Source organism: Octopus bimaculoides, chromosome 2 (assembly GCF_046866305.1).
Source record: "Octopus bimaculoides isolate indiv1 chromosome 2, ASM4686630v1, whole genome shotgun sequence".
Lineage (NCBI taxonomy): Eukaryota > Metazoa > Mollusca > Cephalopoda > Octopoda > Octopodidae > Octopus > Octopus bimaculoides.
The window spans coordinates 93,434,369-93,455,403 of NC_142929.1; the positions used below are offsets into that span (position 1 = coordinate 93,434,369).

At 34.9% G+C, this 21,035-nt stretch overlaps 2 protein-coding genes and 1 long non-coding RNA gene across 17 annotated transcripts in view; 2 read left to right on the forward strand and 1 right to left on the reverse strand.

Moving 5' to 3' along the window:
* The window catches only part of LOC106872101 (baculoviral IAP repeat-containing protein 2), a 53,139-nt gene extending 44,861 nt beyond the window's left edge, over positions 1 to 8,278 (forward strand). For 3 of the 4 annotated variants that reach the window (XM_089347175.1, XM_089347172.1, XM_089347174.1), the window contains exons 5-6: positions 652 to 790; positions 2,892 to 3,031. In XM_089347175.1, the coding sequence (XP_089203301.1) occupies positions 652 to 779 (128 nt within the window). In that variant the 3' untranslated portion in view covers positions 780 to 790; positions 2,892 to 3,031. Of the gene's footprint in view, positions 1 to 651; positions 791 to 2,891; positions 3,032 to 5,104 lie in introns of those variants that run through there. The other variant, XM_089347173.1, reaches the window with a different exon arrangement.
* On the reverse strand, positions 4,987 to 13,110 carry LOC128251582 (uncharacterized). The gene is made up of 3 exons (XR_008267181.2): positions 12,307 to 13,110; positions 12,121 to 12,188; positions 4,987 to 5,195 (listed from the first exon to the last, which is right to left on the reverse strand). It is a non-coding gene; the product is annotated as an uncharacterized LOC128251582 (long non-coding RNA).
* LOC106872120 (baculoviral IAP repeat-containing protein 7) overlaps positions 13,031 to 21,035 on the forward strand; it is an 84,042-nt gene continuing 76,037 nt past the window's right edge. For 2 of the 12 annotated variants that reach the window (XM_014919017.3, XM_089347169.1), the window contains exon 1: positions 13,092 to 13,685. The gene's annotated coding sequence lies outside the window, so the exon portion shown is untranslated. The other 10 variants (XM_014919002.3, XM_089347170.1, XM_089347168.1 and 7 more) reach the window with 9 other exon arrangements.

A 21,035-nucleotide genomic window follows, 5' to 3' on the forward strand; every position in this document is an offset into this window, starting at 1 on the left:
TTCAGACCCCCTACCACGTAGTTTATTCTAATCTACCAAAATGAGTTTTCTTCTTAATATTTCATTGAAAAATCTAGCATTTGCCTTTTAGTAGAAGATTCATTCAGTTGCTTATATACAAGAATTCAATGCCAGTATTGTAAACCATCAAACTATTCGTCAGTTTTTGAATTATCTGGTGTCTTTTCATCAAAATGTTCAAGGTAGAGTACATATAAAATTTCAGTTACTTGAGAAGCATCATGTTAAAAAATACTAACATGCATACATTTAATTGTCAGAACTAGAGCTCAACTAGCAGTTGCTTTTCATGATTGGGATTCTATCTTGTTAGTTTGATTTGAATTAAAAATATGAGATGCTATGAAATGAGATTGATAACTTCTGATAACTACTCTAGTGATGAAATCACTAAATCATTCTTTCCTCCAACAAAATTTCCTTTCTTAAAAATCCATCAATTTATGCATTTCTTAATTCAAAGTACAGACAAAAGCCTAACACAGAAGGAGTATTATTATGAAGGCAATGGATAAATATCAATATAATTGAATGCTAGATTATAATTACCCAAATATTTTACACAAAACCTAATGTATTTGTACATGTGTTTTTTATTCTTTTTTTTTTGTTGACATTTTTGTTTTTAAGGGTCGTCTTTTTCACAAGCATCAGATTTACTTGACAAAATCCAAAATGATTCTCATGTTGATGATGATGGTATTGAGAAAATAAGTAATGAAGAGAAGCCTGATCAAACAACAAAAAGACGACACTGAAATGTCTGCTAGTAAGAAATAAATGATAACTATTTCTTCATACATTAAAATAATTGTTAGTAAATACTAGGTGATCATTTTTCTGTCAAAGTACTGACAGTGAAGTAGCAGTTATTAAGTAATCCTTTGTCTGTTGTCTTACATTGACGTTGGATTGCTATGGCTCATAAAGCAAGAGAACATCTAGTTTTTAAAACTTTATGACTGTCAATACCATATCATTTGCAGTTTTAAAATAAATCTCTGTAGTCCTATAGAATATGGTTTTCAGAGTGGTGTGGTATACGTTCTCTCTCTCTCTCTCTCTCTCTCTCTCCCCACCCTGTGTTGATCTGCGTAACATCTCTGAATACAACAAGCTGCAAGTGGCAACATTATCATTTCTCCTGTCAACAAATCATCTACTCATTTTGTGCCTTCATACACTTGTAAAATAAAAGATCCCTCACCGGGAAAACAGTTATGGGTTAGTGTCAAGAAGGGTATCTAGCTGGAAAAACAGTGCTGAAACAATAGCTTCAGCTAACTCATGCCAGCATGGAAAAACATGCTTGAAATCAATTAAACAAAGTTGTTCTATGTATATTGTGTTTAATCCATATTTGCCTCTTCAACATTGAGAATAATATCCATATTTCTTTCGGATTATATGGCTATTTTTTTCTATTCAGTGTAGATTTGTTACACATGTCCATGATCAGCAATTGTTAGCAGATGTACATTGACATATTTGGTTAATGATGACTGTAAATATTCCAGGAAAACATCTTGAAAAAAAGAGTCACAACTGACACAGTTGTTGTTAGCCCAATGCCAATCCTGATCAAACAAACCTAGAATCAAATACATTCATGCTATAATCATCCTATCTTATTTTCAAGAATTACATTATTCAATGTGTCCCTCCTTTTTGAGTTGATGGAGCCTTGACTGCTTTTTCTAGCAGGTTGAGCAACCACTTTGAAGTGCCCTTGTTAGCTTCTCTGAAAAATTGTTATGCTATATACCTTCTATATAATGGATTGATAATTCATATTCTGACACTGACAGAAATTCTTTAGCTTTAAATAAATACCAAAATGAGGCACAGATCATTAGTGTAATTAATGAAAATATGGTATAATTTATAAATATTTTGTTAGCTTATAGTATTGGACTAAAATTCTCATCTGGAGAAAGTGACCAACTCTACTCAAGATTCTAATATTTTTCGTTTACTTAAATCTGAAGGTATACACCAGCTTTATGAACTCTTGTAGTAATGTTCAACTCAACATAGCAAACCAGTTGACTCTTTTTGGCCTGTTCCCTAACTTCTCAATGTCAATTTACAACATCAGGAAGAGGAGAAAGTAATATTCTAAATGGTTTGGATTAGTTTCCTTTATTGATGTTACCCCATGTTTCCTAAATTATTTTATTTATCTCAATATCATAAATATTCTAACTTTTGTAAGTGCTAGAGACATTAAAGTTACTTAAATCTTCTGGCCATACTTACTTACTATCAAATGTTTCACACAACATCCTCTTCTTTTAACATCCAGTTTCCATATTTGCATGGGTTGGATGGTTTGACAAAATCTAACAACCTGGAGGACTGCATAGTGCTCCAGTACCTACTGTGGCATGGTTTCTATAGCTGGATACCATTCCTAACACCAATCACTTTACAAAGTGTACTGGGTGATCTTTTTTTTTTATATAGCACCAGCCCTAGTGAGGTTGCCAGGAACTTGCAAGATTATTATCTACCTTCAACTGTAGAGATAGAGGCAGCTTTATGCTAAACGATGAAAGGTTAAACTGTGAAGGAGCCAAAACAGATTTTTGTTTGTTTTTATTAGTATAATAATCTGTTTGGGAACATAACTTAAGAAAAGATATTTTGTAAATAAATATCTCTGAGAAATGTTCACGTGGAACCTAGGGTGAATTGGTGTGAATGAAATGGAATATTTTTCTTGTGTAACTGTTGATACTATTTTAATATTTAGAATTTATCATTCTATTTGTTATATTTTACCATTGCATAACCATTCTATTATATATTCATTTAACCTTACATTACATTTCAGTTTATTTATTTATTATTATTTTTTTTTACAACAGCAATTTAATTGCAGAGAATAATATGCTAAAAGAACAAAAGCTTTGTAAAATCTGCTTGGATGAAGAGTGTGGTATTTTTACCATGTGGCCATTTGATCAGTTGTACATCATGTGCACCTACTCTCTGTAACAGTCCTTTGTGTCAGAAAAAGATCCATGGAATGATAAGGATATGTTTCTGAGTTATAACTAGATATATCTTTCTACCCTTTATTTCCTTGGCAAACCCCAGATCATAAAGTAAGGCTCTTTGTCAAAAGCCTTCTCCAAGTAGGAGACAATTAAAAATATCACAATTACCATCATTTAACATTAGCTTTTCCACATTGATATATATATATATATGATGATGATGATAATATAAACAGCTAGGCACAATATAAGACCATAAAGGAAACATTTTATTGTCACCAGTTGTGATTGAGGCTTCCGAAGCACTTTATTACAAGAAATAATTGTTCTTAATATTGAATGAGGCACAATATATATATATATATATATATATATATATAACTGCCCCATGAGCGACTCAGAGATCACTGGAACTAGACTATTTTTGCCTGTCAGTCAGAAGCTCGCTGGTTTGGCTAAATTGACCTATCAGTATATATATTTAACATATGAATTTATGTCTGAATTAGTGAAAAGTTAATATGTATATTAAAAATTGAAATAAACAGCTAGGCCCAATATACGGAAAATTTTATCATTACTAATTGTGACTGAGGGTGCAAAACACCTATATTGCATGAAATAAGAGTTAATAATATATATATATATATAGATATATATATATACATATATATATATATATATACATATATATATATACATACATATATATATATATATATATATATATATATATATATATATATATATATATATATATATATATATATATATGAAAAATAATACCTCTCGATCCAAACATATATAAAATTTTTGACTCAAAAATAATTCCTTTCTTCAAAACAACATATTCTCAAAATACAAAACATACACACACTCACACACAAACACACCACAAAACAAATGAAAAATAACTCCTGACTCTTTCAATAAAATTGTTGACCACCTTAAAAATCCATTTAACACAATATATACACACAACTGATCATATTCTCAACAGAAAAGGAACTTGCTATTCAATTCAATAAAATTCTTGACCTCCTGAAATCCATTTAACACAGCAGACCATATTCTGAATAAAGAAAAAAGTAAACGTTTTGACACAAAAATAATTCCTTCTCCTAAACAAGATATTCTCAAAAAACAAGACACACAGAGCTGATGATATCCTAAATAGAACAAAATATGAGAACAATTGATTATCTAATTGCCAGGCTTTGATCAGATGTCAAATTGTTCGTAATGATAATTAGCCACACATTTTTTCTTGTTCAGCTTATTTGACAATAACCATGCTATCTCATTGGTTATTTGTCTTTCTTGCCACTCCTACTAATGTTAGGTTTCTGCTGGGTTTCTGAATAGAATTATTGTCCAACTTACCCATGCAGTTCAGGGACTTGAAGATGTGGCATATATGTAATGCCTATAATGGCATGTAATAAATTAATTACACTTAAAAAACATATGTAGCTAAGAATGAACTACCTTTCTCCAGCCTTTTAACTAATGAGAATTTGCTATTGAAGTAATTTATTATCGAAAGCCTTCAATTTATTTTCCAAAATAGTCTTTCTAATTTCAATCAGATAATATATCTCTATATATTATCTGATTGAAATTTGAAAAATTATTTTGTAAAAATAAATTGAAGGCCTTCAATGATAAAATTACCTCAAAATATACAAATTTTGGAATTGAATAACTTGAAATTAAAATATATGATAAATCCAGGTTGAAATATGTAAACCATTACTAGCAAGCCATTACACATGTACGTAACTACAAATGTCTTCTGAAGTGAAGCCAGTTTCCAGTTATGTACTTTGGAATATCAAATTATGTTTTGAAATAATTTTAATGTAAAAATTGTAAATAAACATAATATCAAAATTATTGGATTCTTGTGATATATTTTGGAATATGAAACAATCTGTTTTGAAATAATTTGATTGCAATAATATTTTTGAATACATTTTATTATATTTTAAAATGAGAAAAGTCATCTGTAAATCTCTGGCTGTTTGTAAATTCCTTAATCTTCTTTAACCCCCTTTTTTCAAATTGGTTTGTATCTCCAGGTCCTTTTGGTCTCAAGTCTGAAGTCACTAAACACTAACCTATGTTGAGTTGTGGATTATTCAGGAGCAGAGCCAATTGTCAGATATGGAGCTGAAAATGTGGAATGAACAAAAGATGAAATGTAGAAATTTTGACAGAAAAACAAGAAAACTGTTGACTATGTATGGAACCACCATCCAAAAGCTGATATCAGCCAATTTTGTAATTCAAGAGAGATCAGAGTGGAAGAGTGTCTGCAGATGGAATAAAACAGCTTACTTCATTATTTGCAGGACAAGACAGAAAAGTAGATACAGGCAGTGAATAAAGAACGGGTGATCAAGATTGGAAAAGAAGACAAAAATGAAATTCAAAGAGAATATATTAAACAGATTTAAGAGAAGCCTTTGCATGGTCACTGAAAATATGTGAAATAAAATTCTGGGTTTTGGCTGAAAAAAGATAATTGCGGGATCAAGTACTGCAAACTGACTTGTATTTGGGGAGGTGTCAGCAGAATGTAGGGTGTATGGATTTTGGAATGAAACAATGGCATACATTGTTGCAGAATGCCCCAAGTTAGCATTGAGAGAATATAAGAAATGGAAGCATGATCAAGTTATAAGCATTTTACACTGGAAGCTTTACCAAAATTTGGAGCTTGAAGCAGAAAGTACATGATACAATCATCTGGTAGAAAGAGTACTTGAGGTGGAAACATGCACAATTTTGTGGAATTTTTCCATTCAAACAGAAAAAAGGTGGAACATAGTATTCCAGATATAACAGACAAGGAAAATTGTATTTACTTACTGATTAATCCATCGTGTCCATTTGGTACCAGGTTTGTAAAGAGAGCTGATGAAAAGTTGAAAAAAATATAGCTCCTTAAAAGTTGAGATTTTAAAGATTTGGAACCTGATATCTGTAAAAATTGTACCTGTGATAATTGGCACATTGTGATGAAATAGATAAATGGGTAAAGGAGATTGGAGTGGAACACCCTGTACAGCTTCTACAGAAGGTTTGTTTTGTAGGAACAGGAAAGGTCATTGGAAAGATTCTGAGCATTTAATGACTTATCGAAATTAGGGACTGTAAGTGATGAAACAGACAAATGGGTAAAGGAGATTGGAGTGGAATGTCCTGTAGAGCTTCTACAGAAGGTTTGTCTCAAAGGAACAAGAAAGGTTCTGAGCATTTAATGGCTTATTGAAGTCATGGATATCTAAGGTTAGAGGGAGAAACTCACTATCCATATAAATTCTATCAGGAATAAGACAAATCCTGAGTCAAGATGATAATAATAATGATGATATAGTAGATATGGGAAAAGAAAGAGAGTGAGGTACGTAAAAAGAAGAGTGGGAGATGCCATGTAGTTAGACAGATTGTTATTGTCTGGAGCAGACATATGGTGGTAGAGGAGAGATAATTTGTTGGCTCAGGAGGATGATCAGTGTAAAATATGTGTGGAGAAGACAGTATTAAGAATGGAAGATGAATGACAGTGAAAAGGATTTTCTTTTTTACAAGCATCAGATTTGCTTCATGCAATTGAAAACGATCCTCATTTTAATGATGATGATGATATTGAGGAAGTAAATGGCAAAGAGGAGCCTCTCTCAACAACAACAAAAAATGACACTGAAATATCTGCTAGTAAGTAAATACTGATAACTCTACTATCTCTACATACTTTGAAATGATTGTTAGTAAATAAGAAATGATCCTTCTATTTATCTATCAAAGTGCTGACAGTGAAGTAGCTGTTATTAAGTAATCTTTCTTTTGTTGTCTCACATTGACGTTGGATTGCTATGGCTCATAAAGCAAGGGAACATCTAGTTTTAAAACTTTATGACTGTCAACACCACAGAAATCGAAAATGGAATATGGTTTTCAGAGTAGTATATGCGTGTGTATGTGTGTGTATTACATATATGTGGATCTATATGACAGCTCTGGATACCACAAGCTGTGAGTGCCTTCAAACACTTGTAAAATAAAGATCCCTCACCTGGAAAACAGTTATGAGTTAGTGTCAGGAAGGATATTTTGCTGGAAAAACAGTGCTTAAGCAATAGCATCAGCTAACCCTTGCCAGCATGGAAAAACATGCATGAAAGCAATTAAACAAAGTTGTTCTATGTATATTGTGTTTAATCTACATTTGCCTCTGCAACATTGAGAATAATATCCATATTTCAGATTATCTGGCTATTTTCTTCTGTTCAATGTAGATTTGTTACACATGTACATGATCAGCAATTGTTAGCTGATGTGCATTGACATATGTGGTTATCTGTCCAGTGTGTGGAACATATGCAGAAATAAATGTCACTGTTGCATTGAACAAGACCATTCTTAAATTAATACTTCTATCACACATGCTGACCACCTCAGTCACCTTATCCACTCATTTCTCTACCGAATGTATACCTACACTATACCAGTGGGGTAGTGACATCAAGTGTGACAGAATGGAGGAGTGAGTGGAGTTTACGTTGTTTAGTGAGAGTGAGGAAATTGTGAAAAATATGATTTAAATGGATTATGAAGCAGAGTGGAATGTGCATAGGAAGGTGAAAGAGAGGAGAAAAAGATGGAATAAGCGAGAGGGAGAAGGCAGTTGAGGGTGTGTATTTTGGAGAGATTAGAATGAATGGTGGCATACATAAGGTGGTAGGAAGTAGTATGAAGTATAGATAGGATGGCAGAAGCAGAGTGGAAAGTGGGGTGGAAATGGAGGCAGAAACCTTTGGTGATGAGGTGGTGGGGAAGGCAGTAACTAAGAAAGGGAATGTGGCTAGAGAACCATGTTTTTTTTTTTTTTTTGAAAATCAGTTGGGAAAGATTAATAGAAGGTTGAAAGCAGCAGAAAGGAAGAGTAGAAAGGTGTTTCTTTAGGCGGTGGTGAAGGTGGAGGAGCAAAGATTTGTAATCAGGCATGTTGGGAAAAGGAGAGAAAAAGGAAAAAACAAGAAAAGGAGAGAGAAAAGTAAAGTAATGACGTATGGAGTATAAAAGTTCAAAAAATTCAAAAGTTATGAAGAGAAGAAAAAAAGAAGACAAGGAGAGAAAAGGAGAAGAAAAGAAAAAGAGAAGACGAAAAGGAGAAAGAGAGAGGCAAAATAACAACATACGGAGTTAGAAAAAAACAGAAAGTTCAAAAAAGTTTTTAAAAATTCAAACGTCGTGGTGTATCGGAGTGATTTTTCATCAACAGAAGAGTCCCCTGAAATCCATAAGTATATCCAGTGATAATCCAGATGAGGAGAGGTGCAGAAAGTTCAGGCAATAGTTAAGATGTGTGAGTCCAAAGTGTAGGAGGTAAAGCAGTGTAAAACTGGTGTGACTACATGAGCATAAAATATATAGTTGAAATTTACAGAAAAACAAAAGATGTTCATCTCATCAGAGGTCATCTGAAGCAAGATCCCAGGTTTTGGTCAACTATCTTGTGATCTGATGAGAGGAAGTTGGAGTTATTTGGTATATGGATGCTGAAAATGCTGGAGGAAGCAAGGAGAAGCATATAAGCCGAAGAGCACTGTGCCCACCATGGTGGTGGGAACATAATGCAATGGGGATGCTTCTCTTTCAGTGGCACAGGGAACCTTGTCAAAGGCCAAAGAATTATGAGAAAGGAGGATTACATCAGGATCCTTGATGAAAACGTGAAGGAATCCCTGAGAAACTCCAACTTGGCCACAACTGGAAGTACCAGCAGGACAATGATCTGAAACATACTGCCAAGGTAGTGAAGGAATAGTTCAAGGACAATAATTTCAACATCCTAGAATGGGCAAGTCAGAGTCCTGACCTGAATCTGATTGAGAACTTGTGGTAAGACTTGAAGACCAGAATGATGGCTAGGAAACCGACCAACCTGACCCAGCTCGAGGCTTTCGCCAAGGAGAGTGGGCCAACATTCCACAGAAGACATGGAGGAAGCTTGTAGACATATACAAGAATCATCTAGAAGCAGTCATAAAAAAACAAAGGCTATGCTATTGACTATTAAAGGGAAATATTGGACTCAGTAAACTTATGGTATGAATAATTTTGAACATGGCATTTTTTAAAATCCATGAATAAAATACCCCTGAAATGAAGAATTTCTTGAATTGCGTATTGTTTTTGTTCTTTCACTTGTTGGTCACATATAAATCATAAACAAACTTGACGAAATGCATTCATTTCATCACAAAAATTAAAAAATCACAAAAATTAACAAGAGTATGAATAATTTTGAGGTTAACTGTATATATAAAGTCATCTTTGAATGTGATAGATGTGCAAGAACAATAAGCCCTAAGAGTACAAGGGACTTAGATTCTCTCAAATACCCAGGAGGCTCTCTTGAGGTTGTAGATAGTTTCTCTCCTCTAGGTGATTAAATTAGCAATGGTGGAGGATGCTCTAACAGTATTGCTTCCAGAATAAGAATAGGGTGGAGGAAGTCCAGAAAGTTATTACCTCTGTTGGCAACAAAAGGACTCTCCCTCAGAGTGAAAGGTAGACTGTACGATGCTTGTGTATGAATGGCTATACTCCATGGTAGTGAGACATGGGCTCAGAATGCATAGACTAGAGAGATATAAAGGCAGTATGCTCCATTTGATGTTCCACATTAACATGCATGTACAACAAAGTGCAAATGTATGGAGAGAAAAGTTGGGCATAAGAGGAATCAAATGTAGCATGCAAGAGAGAAGACTATGTTGGTTTGGACCTGTGATGCGTATGAATGAGGACAGCTGCATAAAGAAGTGCCTGTCACTGAAAGTGGATGATACCCGTGGAAGAGAGAGACCGAGGAAGATATGGGATGAAGTGGTAAGGACTGATCTCAGGACGCTGGGCCTCACGGAGGAAATGACAATGGACCAAGATGTCTGGTGATATGAGGTCCTTGAGAAGACCTGCCCATGTCAGTGAAACTGAGTTCTAGAAGCGCTGTATGTCCCACCCACACATAACAAGAAAACTTCTCACACACCCTACCACAACAAACCAAACTGTATCTCTACATCGCTTCTCTTCCTTGCATTTCCACTTCATGCACTATGCTTACCTCCCACTCACCAATCCTGTCCTCACAGCCCTGTTTCTCTGTATTATTGCTATCCTGCAGCCTCCACTGTTTAGTGGGTCGATCCACTACTCAGGAAGAGACTATTCTAGAGTACATTCTGCCTTATCTTCGAAACGTCTAGTTAGAATAGAGGTAGCTGACAAAGGATTAATTCCAAGTGGCTATCTGTTTTCCTATGTGTTCGTTCCGTGGTCTGTAGTTCATTGTTCTAACGTCCTGTACCCTGATATGCATCTATATACGCATGTAGATGTAAGTATGTACATATATGTGTGTATATATGCATATATATTCTTTGTATTATTACATCATCGAACGCACGCGTCCTTTTTGCAAGTAAGTTTGAACTCTATATATACCCAGGTTTCCACCACTCACTTCCCCATCCTTCCACACTCTCTAATCCTGCCCCTTTTGCAATATCCTGCTACTTATATTACAACCTTTGAACCTCAAGGGTATGCCCTGGCACTTGCCACCATCTATATCTCTCTCTTTTTTTACTCAACCATCCCATTTATATTCTGATCCCCATCCATTATGAGTATGCCCAGCACTTTGCCACCATTTCTATCCTGCTGTCTCCCACTCTCTCTCTCCTTCTCCTGTACTTCCCTCAGGTTGGGTAACCATGTATCTCCTTGCAGCAGCACACCTCTTTCAGTCTTCATTCTCTCTCTATCTCTCTCTCTCCCGTAACTTTGTAGACACACACACATATATGTATATGCATTTGTATATGTGTGTGTGTGTGTATACAACCTTCAACAAAGTAACAGTCATGTATACAACTTGAACTGACACACATGTCAGTACATAAACATACGTTCACATGTACATACACATGTACACACACAAACACGTCTACACACTTACCCTATTACTAATGTACATCCATAAGTACATACGTGCATACATACATAGATACATACATATATATACATACATACATACATTTATATCATGAACTAACTGTTACTTTCTCAGATGCAGCACAGAATTTTGTCAGTGAACAGGTCGCGGTCTCAAAGCGACGAAAATATTTTGACAAATTAAATTTAAATGTTAAAGTGAATCTAACGGTTTTTGTATGTTATTTTAAATGGTTTATAAACACCTTCCACGCTGCAATTGCTTTCGTTCCAGCACACGATCTCAGATCAGGTCACTTTCTATGCAAGTACATCTCCGTAATATATATATGTGTGTGTGGGGGGGGGGGGTGTATTATTGTCTCTCACGTCTTACTTTCAGTTTGTTTAAAACTTTTTTCTAATGTTTACTTTCATTTTATGACACCTGCTATACACAAATCGTGATTGGGTAAAATTGTTCAAACTTTAAACCTCTGCAACATTTTCCGGAAAATGTTTCTAGAATAAATAAGTTACAAACTCGTATTTAATGTGAAAAAGTTCACCAATATATCAAATTTGAAAATTTTCACCTAAGTTTAAACAATAGAAAAGACCTCTCTGTCTCTCTCTCTTTCTTTTTCACTTACCTCATAGTATCCTTTCCCTCTCTCTATACATTTTTATCATACTCTCTCACTGAGTGTGTGTGTATGCATGTGTGTAAGGAATTTCATTAGGGCAACAGAATTATTTTAAAAGGAGTGGCTGTGTGGTAAGTAGCTTGCTTACCAACCACATGGTTCCGGGTTCAGTCCCACTGCGTGGCACCTTGGGCAAGTGTCTTCTACTATAGCCTTGGGCCTACCAAAGCCTTGTGAGTGGATTTGGTAGACGGAAGCTGAAAGAAGCCTGTCGTATATATGTATATATATATATATATATATATATATGTGTGTGTATGTGTTTGTGTCTGTGTTTGTCCCCCCAACATCGCTTGACAACTGATGCTGGTGTGTTTACGTCCCCCATAACCTAGAGGTTCGGCAAAAGAGACCAATAGAATAAGTACTAGGCTTACAAAGAATAAGTCCTGGGGTCGATTTGCTCGACTAAAGGTGGTGCTCCAGCATGGCCGCAGTCAAGTAACTGAAACAAGTAAAAGAGTAAAAGATCATTTATTTTAATAGCATACTTTTCTCTTTGTAGATATTTTCTCTCTCTCTCTTACACACACACATGGACTCAGGTTAAAAGTTTAAATTACAATTTTTTCTTTGTTGTTGCTTAAATCCCAGCGATGGAACACTGCATCAGCATTCCATAAAATGTGTTCATGAGGAGAAAAATATTTTAAAAAATCAATGTATGTCAGAGTGACAAAGAAATGAGGAAGGTATCAGGTGATTGTGTGATGTGCTAGAAACAACAGCTAAACTTCCCTTAAAATCACACACAGCTTTTCATCTGAGAATTATTTTGAAATTATAAACAGAAATAAATTGCAGATTCAGAGTTTGTATTTCAAAACAATGATTTTAAAAAAAAAAATTCGAAAAAAACTCTCAAAATTTTAGAATATATGGAGGGGCAAGGTTAATGAAAATATTTTAAAAGATTTCACCCTTGTCTTTAAATTATGTTTCATTTTCTGTTTGAAAATAAAGGGAGTGGGGATTGTAATAGTGATTGCTGATTTCCCCCAATTTTTTTTCTTTAATCTTCAAGGCTTCTCCCATCTTTTTGTAAGTGTGTTGTGCAAAAATAAATTTGGTACTGAAAGGGGGAGGAGGTTAGAAAAAATTTCATAAATTTTCCAATTTCTTTTTTCTTCTTTTTACCGAAAAGACATATATTCTTTTTAAGTGAGTAATGCAAAAAAGAAAAAAGATTGGACAAAACTGGTCCGGACGAGAGGAAGGAGAAATTTCCAGTCCACGAAAATTTTTTTTTTCCCCCCCAAAAGAGTTCCGGACCCCAGTTATGAACTCATTTGCATACAGCCAATCAGAGCTCAACTATCAAACTAATTTATGAGCGTATAACAAGTGCTGGGCGATAAGATAAGGTCACTTGGGTAAGGAATGACCACGTTTCTTTACTCTTTTAATTATTCATGTTGTTCTTGTTCGGCATAATCTGAGCGCTGAACGGCACCTTTCTTTCACACTTTTCAAACAATTCTTCAACGGTCTGCCAGCACCAGTGCGGTTTCTGCCACCAGCAAAAGCCTTTGTTTACTTGACAACAAGGTCATGGTGAGTTCTGATTTACTGTATGCAAATGAGTTCATTACTAGAGGCCGGAACTCTCGTGGGAAAAAAAAAAAAATTGCGTCCCATCCATGTGGGGAACCTACACGCCAATGAAACCAAGAAATCGATCCTTATGAGCCAGACATGGCTCGAGAAGGAACAAACAGCAACAGATGTCAGTAACGGAGGTTCCGATTCTGATAAAAAGTTGGCTTTTTCTTTTTCTTTTTAAATTCAATGTTGATCATGACAATGATGATAAATGAGGTTGAGTTTGTTGCTATCGGTTGGAGTAATACTAGTTTTATAGCTAGTCACAGTTTTGGCAGTGGTGATTGTGATGATGGTGGTGGTCGTCGTCGTCGTCATAGTGGAGGTGGTCGTGGTGATGGTAATGAATGTTTTTGACTTGTAAAACACATTTCTATTTAATGCCTTCCGTTTTCTATGTTAGAATTCAGAAAATTTGTACATTTGGTAGCAAAGTCTCTTGTGTTCTGTTATTTTATTATACTTATTTGTTTTTGGTTGAATACATTTTTGTATATTTAAAAATTGGAATTTTGGAAAACAACAGTTTTAGTAATCATGATTTCCGTTTTTGTTTGAATTTTGTCAGTGAACAAGTTGCGGTCTCAGAGCGACGAAAATATTTTGGCAAATTAAATTTAAATGTTGAAGTGAATCTAACGGGTTTTTGTGTGTATCTTAAATGGCTTATAAACACCTTCCATGCTGCAATTGTTTAATTTTTTTAAAGTTTATAAGATTTGGCTGCTATTTCTAGCATGTGGAAAGACCTTTTAGGCTTAACTGCTTGTACAGTTTGAAAACCATCAACGCATGCGCAAATGATCGAACCGCTTAAAAACACCGAATATTTGTGTCTATGAATGATGAGGGAGGGTTGTCAATTGTTTTTTCTTTTTGTTTTTTTTTAATTGAAATTTTAGAAAAAGCATAATGTCCATATTTTTCTATGTAGAATCCAAGGCACTATCATGCTTTTAGCTGTCAGAAGTGAAAGTGCTCACTGCCTGCTAGTGAAGTATCTGTCTGTCTGCCTGTCTGCCTGTTGCTGGCCTGTCGATTCTTTGGCTACTGACAGCTAATACCATGACTGGCCGGAGCGAGCTATATGTCTGTCTGTCTGTCTGTCTCTCATTCTATCTATCTATTACTCGAAAGTTCGCGCGTCCGCGCTAGCTAGCCGTGAGTAGAAAACACAAATTTAATATAAAAACATATTTCCTGAAATTGCAAATTATTTAAAATATAAAAATATAATTTTCAACAGAGAGAATTTATCAAAATAGAAAACAAATGAAGTTTGAAGTTTAAAAATAATAGGATCGACCACTCACGACTAGCTAGCGCGGACGCGCGAACTTTCGAGTAATAGATAGATAGATAGAGAGACAGACAGACATATAGCTCGCTCCGGCCAGTCATGGTATTAGCTGTCAGTAGCCAAAGAATCGACAGGCATACAGACAGATACTTCACTAGCAGTGAGCACTTTCACTTCTGACAGCTAATAGCATGATAGTGCCGAATCCAAAAATACTTTTCGCAAAAAATCTTTTTTAAAAAATGGTGGAGGAGGTGATTTAAATTTTGAAATGCCGATTTTCTGTAAGAATCGGAATCTCCGTTAACAAAAACGTCAGAATCTGAAAAAATATTTTTAAAAAAGCTGGTGGAATGCATATTGTACTCCTCAACCAAAAATATAACCGAGGGTGATTTTAGTGGGGACGCGTGGCTTAGAGGTTAGTGTGCTGGACTAACGCACGTGAGATTGTGGTTTCGATTCCTGGATCGGACGATCTGTTGTGTTCTTGAACAAACCACTTCATTTCACGTTGCTCCAGTCTACTCTGTTGTAGAAACGAGTTTAGTCTGGAGCGGGATGGGCTCCGCTATGCTTTCTCGCCCTAGATATAATACCTGGCCGCAGTTAGTAAAAGCAGAGGATCCTAAACTTTTTTTTCTGTTTGCTTATTATTTCTTATCCCATGTCCTCTACTCAGAAACAGCTGAAAACATTCCTTCTATCTTATTATTTCTTATCCCATGTCCTCTACTCGGGAACAGCTGAAAAACAGATGTGTCTAAAGTGTAGTCGTTTCCCTGACTACCTGTGAGCTCCATTAGAGCTGACCTGAGAGAACACAACAAATAATGTTTTCTGATTTAAACTGGAAGCCAGCAATTTTGAGGGCTGGGGACTAGTTGATTACATCGCCATCAGTACTTGACAAATAATCTATTTATGTGTATATTTGTATATGTGTGTGCCCGTGTCTTGTGTTTGTACCCCACCATTGCTTGACAACTGATGTTGCTGTGTTTACATTCCCGTAACTTAGCGGTTTGGTAAAAGACACTGACACAATGAGTACTACGCTTACAAAGAATAAATCCTGTGGTTGATTTCTTCGACCAACGGCGGTGCTCCACCATGGGCGCAGTCACATGACTGAAACAAGTAAAGCAATAAAAAATCTATGCTAGTTTAATCCCGAGCAAGGCCGGGTATCTCTGCTAGTTTTATTTTATTCATCCCGGAGAGCTGAAAAGAAAAGTTAACCACTATAGGATTTAAATTCAGAAGGTAGAGAGTCGGAAAACACTGTAAAACGTCTATTCTGATACTGTAGCGATTCCGCCACCTTGCAAGTTTGGTCCTCAACTCGACGGAGAGTTCGAGCATATTTGACCAGAAATAGCAGCCAGATTGGCGTTCCTTCGATATAACTCGACAATCTCAACATTTGACTTCGGGTATTTCCGTGACACTTGTGAAATGGGAGAAGAAAGTTCATGGGTTGTGTGTGCGTGCTTGTTCTTGTCTATGTAAACTTCGATTCTGTTTTCTGCTTGGAAATTTGCGGATTTTACATACACACATGAAGCAGGTAAGAACAAATAAGCAAGGGTTTTTTTCTTCAAGTTTAAAATGAGACATTGCTAGCATAATTTCGTTATATCCTATATTCCACAACACATAAATACATAAAAACAGAACAGGCACAGACACAGACAAGAACAAGCACGCACACACAACCCATTAGCTTTCTTCTCCCATTTCACAACTATCACGGAAGTAACCGAAGTCAAATGTTGAGTTTGTCGAGTTATATCGAAGGAACACCAATGCTTTTACTTTGTACAATGACGGTTGGCCTGGCGCTAAACAAAATATCTAGTTTAACATCCGGCTACCAGAACAAAAGCAAGTGTAATAGGTGTAAAAAAAAAAATTTTTTTTTAAGAAATGTGTAGTAAACGAATCTGAAAACAAAAAATTGCGCTAACGAACCGGGGGCTGGGTAAAGGACTTTTGGAAAATTCACACGATCCGATTGGGGAAAAATTTCATTAAAACATATGGGTTAATGTTGACATATATATATATAGATATTCATATAAAACTATATATATATATATATATATATATATAGTAGAAGTAAGGACTCGAACCCTTCAAAGGGATGTTTAGTATCCAAGTTCCTGAGGAAAAGACTAATTTGTGATTTCAAAAGGATTATATTTTCCCCAAAGTTACGAGGGAAAAACTCGGAACTTGTGAATTTTCCGAAGTTCTCTAAACCCCACCCCACCCCCGTTACTTTCTGCGCATTTTTGTTTTCAGATTCAGGGGAAAAACATCGGCTATTTTGTGAATTTTTCGAAGTCCTCTCTCCACCCACTAGGAAAAGATTTTCCCCACAAATTTCTTCGTAATCTATTCCAGCATTTTTACTTTCATATTCGTTTCCTACACCTTTTTTTTACACCCGTTGCACAATTTATTTTTTTTTTCGATTTTGTTTACGGGTAATAATATCAACATTAACCAACATTATGTATGTACGTATGATTAACTAAGACTGGTTAGTTTCGTTATTTTTCTTCTTGTTTTGCCTTTGTGAGTTACAAGTATTGCTATCTGTTGGAGTTTTAGCACTTTAACTGCTATTTCTAAATTTCGGTATGTGGTGAAGCAACTGTTGCTGATCCCTTAATTATGTTTATATATATATATATAATTTCAATACGGAGCAAATAATTCACGAAAAAATAATTTGCAAACGGACGGCTGATTTCTGTAGTTATTAATGAGTGTGTTTTTTGGCCATTTAAATAAGAGTTTTGACTGTTATTTCCAGCAGGTAGACATACTTGGTATGTCCTTTGATTAATTATATATATATATATATATATAAACAATTGCAGCTTGGAAGGTGTTTATAAGCCATTTAAGAAACACACAAAAACCTTTAGATTCACTTCAACATTTAAATTTAATTTGTCAAAATATTTTCGTCGCTTTGAGACCGCGACCTGTTAGCACGGAATTTTGTCAGTGAACAGGTCGCGGTCTCAAAGCGACGAAAATATTTTGGCAAATTAAATTTAAATGTTTAAGTGAATCTAACGGTTTTTTGTGTTTTAAATGGCTTATAAACACCTACGCTGCAAGTGTTTCCGTTCCAGCACACGATCTCAGATCAGGTCACGTGCTATGCAAGTACATCTCCGTAATAAATATGTGTGTGTGTATATGTATGTGTGTATGTGTATGCATATATGTATATGTATTATTAAAAAGCAGCAAAAATATCACTAAAACTGTTACCGTTCGTCGGACAGTTTCTAAACAAAACTGTCCGACTAACGGGAACGTGAAAGTCTGAGTAACAGTTTTTGTGATTTTTTTGCTGCTTTTTAGGTGTTCGAGTACTTTTTTTCCACCTTGTTTCGCATATATGTGATTACTCTGGTGTGTGTGTGTGTGTCTATATGTATATATATATATCTGTGTATATGGCGATATTTCGTGAAACTAAAAATAGTGAAGGGGATTTCCCAAGCACAACACAAACATAGTGTGGTATTACAAGTGTACTGCTTACATATTTAAAAGATTTACGATTTCATTCTTCAAAAATGTGAGTAAAAAAAACTGGTATCAAAAGCTTCAACATTCTGTCAGATAAGTTTACTACTGTTTCTTTACATCTCATATAAAGATAGAATTAAATACATCCCCAATAATAATAACTATAATAGTCAGGATAGAGTAACTACCTCCAAAACACATAATCTTGTCAAATATAGCACTGCTACTCTTATTTTTGTACAGCTGTTGTTTTTAACACATTTCCTTTCGCCTAAAATTTGTAAGAATTTTCTTTTGTGATTCTTATTTTCCTTTGTAATATTGCTTGCATGATGTAACCGGTTCATAAAGATTCTTTTGACATCACGGTATCGGCCAGACTATCTGTTGTTGTTATATATCACTTGTCACAATGCGATTCATATTCTTTCTTGACAGTACTCTTCTTTTCAACCCCCATCGTCAGAGAAGCGTTCCGAGTGGTCGTTTCCGATCTCTTGGATACCATTCGGCAACGTGTTGGATTAAATTATGAAAGGAAGCTGGCGGACGTCGGACTTCGGAAATACCAACAAGTTGGAATTTTTTCCAATTTGAAGAGGATTTCTGCCTTTGGATATGCAGGGTCAATGCAGAATAGCACCTCTCCTTAATTCACGTATTTGTTTTCTTGTGATTTACCTTGCATTTACTTCGCATTGTATTGCCCTTACCCACGATCTTTTATACATTTTTTTAAAAAAGTTTTTTCGGTTTCCTACGTTTTAGATGTCGGTGATTACGAATATACAAAAAAGAATCACCGTTTCAAATCTCGCCCCGCCACCCTCAATTTAAAATTTTGAACTTTTTTCGAAATTTTTTTTAAAACCACCTTTTCCAAATTTAAAATCCCCACCTCAACCTCCCCTTCCCCCAAGCTTTTAATTTTTTAAATTTAACCACCAGAGTATATATATGTATATATATATATATATATATATATATATATATATATAAGTGGTAGGTTTGCCTCTATCCTTCAGGGGTAGTCTGAAGCATCCAAGCAGCCAGGGGATGTTTAAATCCGGAGGCACTCCTGGGGATCACCTGTATGGGTACCGTCTTGGGGAGAGGGCGTCCAGAGGCAGGTAATATGTTGCTTAAACCGTAGTTTATGTATTTACTTGGAGAATGGAACAACAAATACAAGAAAAAGCATTTTCGTTGGACTAGATAGCCGTTGTTTTAATATGTGGAGCTTGTGAAATGAGTCAGTGTGGAGGTTTAGGTTATGTAATGAGTCATTTTGTATATTATGTCATAAACTGGAACAATGTTCTTAAATAGCACCCACCCTATATCCCCTTACAAGAAGACCAACGCAACAACTAAAACGTAAGGCTCTATTTACCTATCACCACTATCACACCACCACATATATTACACCCAATAATCACTTCTCCTACATTTCGCACACCAAAAACTTCGAATATACCCTTCAACACTCTGAAGAGATCGGCCAAACTACTGGCTGGATCGAAACGTACGTAAGTGACTATGACATAATATACAAAATGACTCATTACATAACCTAAACCTCCACACTGACTCATTTCACAAGCTCCACATAATAAAACAACGGCTATCTAGTCCAACGAAAATGCTTTTTCTTGTATTTGTTGCTCCATTCTCCAAGTAAATATATATATATATATATATATATATATACACACACACAGATATTTATTAATGAGGGTAGAAATTGATATTAATCAATCAAAACCAGTGGTCTAACATATTAAAAAAATCCGAAGATTAAAATTGTATTACATACACACACAGATAGATAGATAGATAGATCGACAGACAGATATGAATAAACGGATAGGCAGACAAATAAATAAATGGATGAAAAAGTTCAAAATTTAAAATTGGGAGAGGGGGTGAAATTTGAGCCTGTTATTAAACTTTATAACATTAATTATTAAACATACTAGCTGGCACTGTGCCGTCAAAAATGATGGCTAATTTCAGTATTTTATAATCTATATATATGAAAATGAGAATGTGTGTCTGTCTGTCTGTGTGCTTCCCTAAAACTCGAGAACTACACAACCAATTTCATTCAAATTTTACACATGTCTTACTTAGGGTTCCGGTTGTGTTTTAGTCAAAAAAAATTTTTAACTTCTTGCATAGTTCGAGCCCACAGCAACATCATATCTCCTCCACTATTTAAGTATTACGTGTCAAAAGTGAAACAAAAACACTCATGTCAAATACTTTCACTTTAAAAATGAAACTATTCCACTAACTGAAACAATCACATTTCGATACTGTAATGACAGATACTTTCACTTTAATGGTGTGTGTATATATATATATATATATATATATATATACAGAGAGAGAGAGAGATGTATATGTATACATATACATGTATATGTACACGTATATGTATAGATATAGATCTATATGCATACATGTATATGTATACATATATGTAGATGTATATATATAGGTGTACATCTAATATGTACACATATATAAATGCATACAGATATCTATACATATATACACCCATACACACACACATATATATGCACACAAACACACACATTAGTCATTTGTTTTCTTATCCAAAACTACGTCAAAAGTATTGAATGGATCTTTAAGAAATTTGGAAATTGTATTCTATGTATAATGGCCATAACCCCCCTGAAAATTCATATATTTTTGATGTTGATGAAATTTTAACCATACAGATTACACACAAATAAAGTAATATTTCTAAAAAATTTTCTTCTTAGAAGTTACAAAGACCCCTTCATGGGGACTTCACACCCACAA